The 6593-nt window shown below is 66.3% G+C and overlaps 3 protein-coding genes across 3 annotated transcripts; 2 read left to right on the plus strand and 1 right to left on the minus strand.

The window, feature by feature from the left end:
• Positions 1-3: 3 nt before the first annotated feature.
• On the minus strand, positions 4-2580 carry LOC122192726 (histone-lysine N-methyltransferase KMT5C-like; the record flags this gene model as incomplete). Its single annotated transcript, XM_042893378.1, has 8 exons — positions 2462-2580; positions 2112-2242; positions 1551-1713; positions 1052-1161; positions 816-979; positions 603-622; positions 229-365; positions 4-67 (listed from the first exon to the last, which is right to left on the minus strand). Coding segments are annotated over exons 2-8 (768 nt in total), but the record flags the coding sequence as incomplete, so codon positions are not given.
• A 365-nt stretch (positions 2581-2945) lies between these two features.
• HSPBP1 (HSPA (Hsp70) binding protein 1) lies at positions 2946-5436 on the plus strand. The gene is made up of 7 exons (XM_042893377.1): positions 2946-3143; positions 3243-3447; positions 3691-3912; positions 4130-4285; positions 4603-4699; positions 5019-5130; positions 5232-5436. The coding sequence occupies exons 1-7, from the start codon at positions 3021-3023 to the stop codon at positions 5307-5309; spliced, it is 993 nt and encodes a 330-aa protein (XP_042749311.1). The 5' UTR covers positions 2946-3020; the 3' UTR covers positions 5310-5436.
• An 86-nt stretch (positions 5437-5522) lies between these two features.
• Positions 5523-6557, plus strand: LOC122192724 (dynein axonemal assembly factor 3-like; the record flags this gene model as incomplete). The annotated part of the gene is made up of 3 exons (XM_042893376.1): positions 5523-6133; positions 6226-6322; positions 6403-6557. Coding segments are annotated over exons 1-3 (531 nt in total), but the record flags the coding sequence as incomplete, so codon positions are not given.
• Positions 6558-6593: the final 36 nt, after the last annotated feature.

Raw genomic sequence — 6593 nt, forward strand, 5'->3', positions numbered from 1 at the left:
GGGGGGGATCAGGGGGGGCACCGGTTGAGCCCCACCAATGCGCTTCCGGAAGGCGCCTTCACCCTTCCTGCAGGGAGAGGCTTCAGAAGGGGGGGGATGCAGCCGTAGGGAAACCCCCCCACGCACCCGAAACAGGCGCTGGGATCCCCAAGGGGGCGCAGGCGGAGGACTGGGGAGGGGGGTCCCCTTTTTTAGCACGGGGGGACGCGGTGTCCTCCCAGCCCCCACCTCTCGCAGGTGCAGCACTCGCAGCGCTCGTTGTTGTCCCCAAAGAAGCTGTCCCCATAGAAGCAGGTGATCTCGTCCTGCGGCGCGATGTCCCGCAGCACCTGCACCCGTGCCACGTTCCCTTCTGCAGGCACAAACTGGGGGGGGGGGGGGGGGGGGGGGGGGGGAGCTCAGGGGCTCAAAACAAACCCCCCCAACCCTACAGGCACCCCAAATCCCCACCAGTGGGGACCCAGCACCCTAAATCTACCGTTTGGTGGCCCCCGCTCCCAAAAACACGCCCCTCCCAGCCCCACGGGTGTCCCAGAACTCCCATTATGGGGACGGAGCACCCCCAAATCTCTGCACCCCCCCGCAGTTTGCAGCCCCCTCACCTTGCAGTTGGGCCGGCAGTCTGAAACAGGGGAAAGCAAGAGCATCGATCAGCAAGGAGAGCCGGTGGGGGGGGAGGATGCACTTGGGTGGGATCAGGAGATAAGTGAGGGCGCCCTTCGGGTTCAGAAGGCTTGGGGTCCAGGGAAGGGGGAGAGATGGGGAGGAAGATGGCGATGGACTGGGGGGGCAGGGTTTGGACGCCGGGGGCTCACCGTGGTTGATGAAGGCAGCAGGGCCCAGCCAGAGCTGGGCACACTGCTTGCGCGTGGAGTACATGATACTGAAGTCGTTCTCCCCCGAGCGCAGCAGCGCCTCGTCGTGCGCCCGCAGCTCAGCAATGCAGCCCACCAGCAGCTCCAGCGTGTCGTTCTTCTGCCTGCGAGGTGTGCGGGGGGGTCAGGGAGGGCCCTCACATGGCAGAGACCCCCCAACCCACCTCAGAAGGTACCAGGTGCGAGTGGAGACCACGCGGGCTCCGTTGGTCTCCTGTGAGTAGCGGCTGCAGGGCTGGATGGCGAAGCCGCTCTCAGGAAGGAAGATGCGCAGGTAGTGGAAAACCTGGGGGGGGGGCACGCAGGGGGAGCCGGTGGGAAAACCCCCACCCAAACCCCAGCACGATCGCCCTCAGAGACCCCCAGCATCAGCCCCCAGCCTCCGGCCATAGGGATCACCCCCACACGACCCCAGCGTGAGCACCACCAGCTCCCCTCCCTTACAACCCGGATGTCGCCCCCATCCAAACCCCAGTGCGACCCCTCCCCCTCCTCTTGCGGACGGCAGGACCGCCCCCATTTAAATCTAAACCTCGCCCCCCCCCCCCCCTTACGCTGCCACCCCGCTCTGAACCCAATGGGACGCACCGGCGTCCCACCACCACGTGACCCCCGGCGCCCCCCTCACGTGACTCCCCACCACCGCCACCACGTGACCCCCGGCGCCCCCCTCACGTGACTCTTAAGCGCGGCGCGTTGCAACGGGCGCCGCCGTTGGAAGAAGGCCGCGGCCCAGGCCCCGCTCAGCGCCCGCCACGCCGCTTCTAGGTCCCGCCGCCTCCGGAAGCCTTCAACCGCTGCCCTCAGGAGGTGCTTCCGCCGCAGGGCGGGGAGGGGGCTGCGACGGCAACGGCAATGGCTCCGGGACCGCTCCACAACGCGGCACGCCTCGGTGCTAGCCTAACGCCCACCACCTCCTCCCCATAAGAGGAATGGGGCGCTGGGGATTCCCCATCGTCTTATGGGGCTGGGACAGCGGGGACCCCCCTGCTAAAGAACGGAGCGCTTCAGGATCCACGCCCTTAGGGATAGGGGGAGGCTCGAGAATGGAGCTCAGTGGGGAGACCCGTCCTGCAGACGAATGGAGCTTAATGGGGCGGCCCCGTTCCAGGAATAGGGCGGCCCGGGGTTCCCCCTTTTAGGACCGAGGCTCTCGGAGACCCCCCGGCTCTGCATCGCAGGGCTCTGAGGGAACCCTCCTTTCTCAAAACGGGGCACTCCGGGACCCCCGCCCACCTGACGCCCATTTTGTGTGTGCGGAAGCCCAGCACGGAGTCCAGCACCAGGCTGGTCGCCAGGTCATCGATCTCGCACAGCTCCCGCGCTGTCAGCCGCCGGGACCCCATCGCCGTTCCGCGCGGGGCATCCTGCGGGAGAGGTGTGGGGGAGGGGGGGGGCCGCGCCCCCACCGCCCCAATGGCTCTTTGTCTTCGTACCGTAATGCTTCGAGCGGCCGCGCCCTCCCTGCTCCCCCCCGCTGCCGCGAGGCCGGCCGACTGCGCCGTAATCCGCCTAATAGCGGCGCACGCAGATATGGGGAGGGGGGGAGACCCTCAGTACCGTAACACTCCCAATAGCGGCCGCACCTTCACTGAGAAATCCGGATCCAGCGTTCGGTCCTGAGCCCTGAGAGCGGCGGGAGGAGCCCGGGAGCTGCGCGGATCCGGGCCGGGCCTCCCCTGCTCCTCCCGCTGCTCCGCCGCTGCTCGCGCCGCCACGCGCCTCCGCCCGCCTTCTCTCCTCATTGGCCGCACGCCACGTGCGCCCGCCCGCCCTCTCTCCTCATTGGTGAAGATCCCTACCGCCCATCGCGACCATTGCTTGGTGGTGCTGTCAGTCTTACGCCACCGGCCCGCCCCCCCGCTGAGGTGCCGGCGGCTCCCATTGGCAGAGAACAGCTGCGCCACGCCTGATTGGTTCGGCTCCACGGCTCGCTATTGGCCGTCAGCCACTCCATTCTCGTAGGACCGCCTTTTTCCGGTGTTCTCCACCCCTTTCACTCTCCATTGGCTGCTTGAGGTGTCGATGTCAGCGCCCCTGCCACCCGCAGTCTTTTATTGGCTGAGGGAGCGTAGGGAGGCCCTCCTCAATCAAGATGGCGGCTTGCGGGGTGGTTGCGCTGCTCTGAGGCGCTGCGAAAAGGTGATGGCGGGGGTCGGAGGCGGGGGGGACCCCCGGGAGCCTCCCCGGAACCTTCAGGGCCTCTTAGAGATGGCGGTAGCGGCCACTGGGCCTCAAACGGAGCCTCGTGAGCCGATGGGCGAGGAGGTGAGAGTGGGCTTAGTGGGAGGGAGGGGTTCTGGGGCCGCGCTGAGGCCTGCGGGCCCCCCAGCATTGAGGCCTCTGTTCCGTCTTCCGTTATCTCAGCGGCAGCGGTGGCTGCGGGCGGCCGTGGCCGAGGCTCTGGGAGGCACCGGGCAGGAGGTGGAGGAGCTGCGACGCTGCCTGGAGGTGTTGGCCCGGCCGTGTCCCGGGGAAGAAGCGGCCGAAAGGGGCCCGGGAGAGACGGCGTCCCACGAACGGGCCTTGGAGGTCCTGGCAGAGCTGTGCGAGAGCCTCGATAACGCGACAGGTGGGGCTTACGGGGTGTGGGCTGTCCTGGGGCGTTTGGGGTGTGTGAGGTGAGAAGTGGTGGCTTTGGGGGGTCCTGGAGTAACCGGGCGGGGTCTTGAGGGCTGCTGTGGGGACTGTGGAGCGTGGGTTGCTCGGCTGGGAGATCCGGGAGATGTTTTGGGGAGGGTGCTGGGTGTCTGTTTGCTTTTTATCTAACAGGTGGTACCGAGTTGTTCCCCTCAATTCTTCCCTTCTTCCTTAGATTTCTGTGCCCTCGGAGGACTGGAGGTGGTGTTGGGGCTGCTGGGACATCCGTGGGCCCCTCTGCGTGCCGGGGCTGCTCGGGTGGTGGGGGCGTGTGCCCAGAACCTACCGGGAGCCCAGGGGAGGGCGCTGGCACTGGGGGCCCTTCCTGCCCTCCTGGAGTGTCTGCGGGGCGACCCAGATCCCCGTGTGCCCCCCCGTGCCCTCTTTGCTGTCTCCTGTAAGTAGAGACTCGAGTGAGTTTGGGGATGTAGGGGGTGGGTTGGGTTCTGGGGTTCCTAGAATAAGGGCTTGAGGGGGGCTGGGGATCCCAAGAGGGATTTTCAGAAAGGCGGACCCCCTTTAGCTGTCCTCAAAAGTATTTGGGCACTTGGAGACCAAAGTGCCCCCTGCATCCCAAAGGCTGACCCTGTGCCTTTCTCTCTCCCCTGTGCCAGGCTTAGTGCGGGCTCAAGCTGAGGGCCTGGCCCAGTTTGAGAGCCTAGGGGGACTGGAGGTGTTGGGTGGGGCCCTGCAGAGCCCCCAGGCCCCTCTGCGTGCCCGAGCTGCCTTCCTGCTGCACAGCCTGTTGCGTGAGCACCCCCACCTCAAGGGTGAGTGCCCCGCACCTCGCCCCCCTCAGGGCCCCTGGCAGACACCCTTCTCTCCCTAGGGCCTCCTCCCAGACACTCCACTCAGCATTCCCCTAGGATCCCACATTCTTAACCCTAGGTCTCTCCTCTAAATCCTCCCCCAGGATCCCTACCCTCAAATCCACTCCCTCAGGGCTTCCCTCAGGCCCCCACGTACCCCGGAACCATTCTTCCCATCCAACTTTCTGGCACCATCCCTGTGTCCTGAGCCCCGTTCCAAACTCTTCCCCCCCTCCCACCCTCCAAAAAACCGCACAACCAATCGACCCTGTCCCCAGAGCCCCTGTGTCGCCTGGGGATGGTGCCGCAACTTGTGGCTCTCCTGCGAACGGAGCACGACGGTGCCCATGAGCACATCCTGGGAGCACTGTGCAGGTGAGCCCCCAAAAATTTGGGGGTGGGGGGGTCACGGAGGGGGGAAAAACAGTACGTGGTCAAGGGAGCTTTGGGGGGAGGAATTGAGAGGCTGTGGGGGTGGCAGGGCTGGATGGCGGGGATGGGGAGGTGGCTGGGGGCAGTGCAGGAAGGGAGGGTTGAGGGCAGGGAGGTGGAGGGGGGTGAAAAGTGTGAGCTCAGGGGTTAAAGCAGGGGGAGATCAGGCCCTAGGCTTACAGGGAGGGGTCTGGAAAATGATTTGGGGGGGGGGGGGGGGGCTTGTCTTCATCCACTCTTCTTGTGCTCGTCCCCCTTCCAGTTTGGCCTCAGATTTTCCAAAGGTGATCCAGGAGTGCCGTGTCCCCGACCTGAGGCTGGAGGAGCTGCTGCGGGAGCGCCGGTGCCTCCTGCAGGGCCGAGAGGAGTTCCAGGTGTTGTGGGGGGGGGGGGGGTCATAGAGTGGTCCTGGGTTTAGTTTTTCTTTGGGGGAGGGAAAGGAGGGAGGCTGACCGCAAGGGATCCTTTCGTGCAGGAGGAGTTGGAGTTCTGCGAGCGGCTGCTGCAGCTCTGCTTCGAAACCCCCACTGAGGAGAGCACAATGGACCGGTGACCATGGAGACCCCCCCAAATCAAGGAGAGCAGCACGGAACTCTTCCTTAGAGACACCGCGCTGAGAACAGAGAGAACCATGGGCTGGTAACCAGCGTGGGGAGATAATAAAGGTTTGCTCCTGTTCAGACTGCGCTTATGGTTCCTGTGGGAGAGGAGGCAGCCGTGTGACGTCAGAGTTTGTGCCGTACGGCGCGCAGTGACGTCATTGTCTGTGCTGGGGGAAGTCGACCCGCAGCACCCCGTGCCGGCGAGGCGTTCAGCACCGCCATGCTGGACAGCGCCGGTGGACGGAGCTTTGAGGGGGCGTGGCCTCCTAACGTATCGTGCAGCTGTTGGAGGGTTGTTGCCACGTGACCAACCGCTGCGAGTGGGCGGGACCTCAACCCGTTGCCACGCAGACGGCATCTGTTTATCCTTTCCCATTGGCCAGGCCGTTCCGGTGGGCGTGGTTCGCGCCGTTACTACGGAGACCGCTCCGCTCGTTACCGTCCTCGCTCTCCCATTGGCCGCGGCTTTCCCGGTACCGGCGGCAGTGCGCTTCCCATGGCGGCGGCGCTGGAAGCGGCGCTGGGCACGGCGTGCTGCTGGGGGTTTTCCCCGGCTCTCGATCTCCACGAGCACGGTGAGCTCTGCCGGCATCCCAGCCCGGTTCCCCCCCAGAATCCCCTCGCTGGGTTTTTGTTTCCCGGTAACCCCGGATTTTTCCCAGTCCCGGACGCCGGCGGGGGCGATGTGACGGCGCTGCTCGTGGGGGCGGCGGAGGGGCGGCACCTTTTGCTCACTGTCTCACGGGCGCACCGGGAGCCTCGCTCCGCCGTCACCGTACGGTTACCGGGAGGGGGAGGCGGGGGGGCGGTTACCGGTCGGGGTCGCTTAACGGCTGCTCTCCCGGTCACCGGGTGGCCCCGCCGCAGATCTTCGTGGCCGAGCAGCGTCCCGAGACGGTGGCTCGGCAGCTCCTCTTCCTTCTCCTCGCCACCACCGAACCTGCGGGGAGCACCGGACTGCGGGGTAACGGGGAGCAACCGGGAATCGGATAACTGGGGGGAAGAGCGGGGGGCGCGTTCTGAGCCCGCTCTGCCCGCCCGCAGCCCGCGCCACCGCCCTCCTGGAGCTGCTGGGGTCCGTCCGCCTCCGCCCGTCCACCGCCCGGCTCCTGGAGGGCGCTGCGAGGCGGCTGCGGCGGTGGGTGATGGAGAGGGGGGCGGAAGAGGAGGGACCCCCCCCGGAGGTGGAGCTGATGAAGGTAGGAGGGGGGGTGGGGGAGGTTAAGAGGGTGTTA

Source organism: Lagopus leucura, unplaced genomic scaffold, assembly GCF_019238085.1.
Source record: "Lagopus leucura isolate 7727_CA_CO unplaced genomic scaffold, USGS_WTPT01 35011-0_obj-0_obj, whole genome shotgun sequence".
Lineage (NCBI taxonomy): Eukaryota > Metazoa > Chordata > Aves > Galliformes > Phasianidae > Lagopus > Lagopus leucura.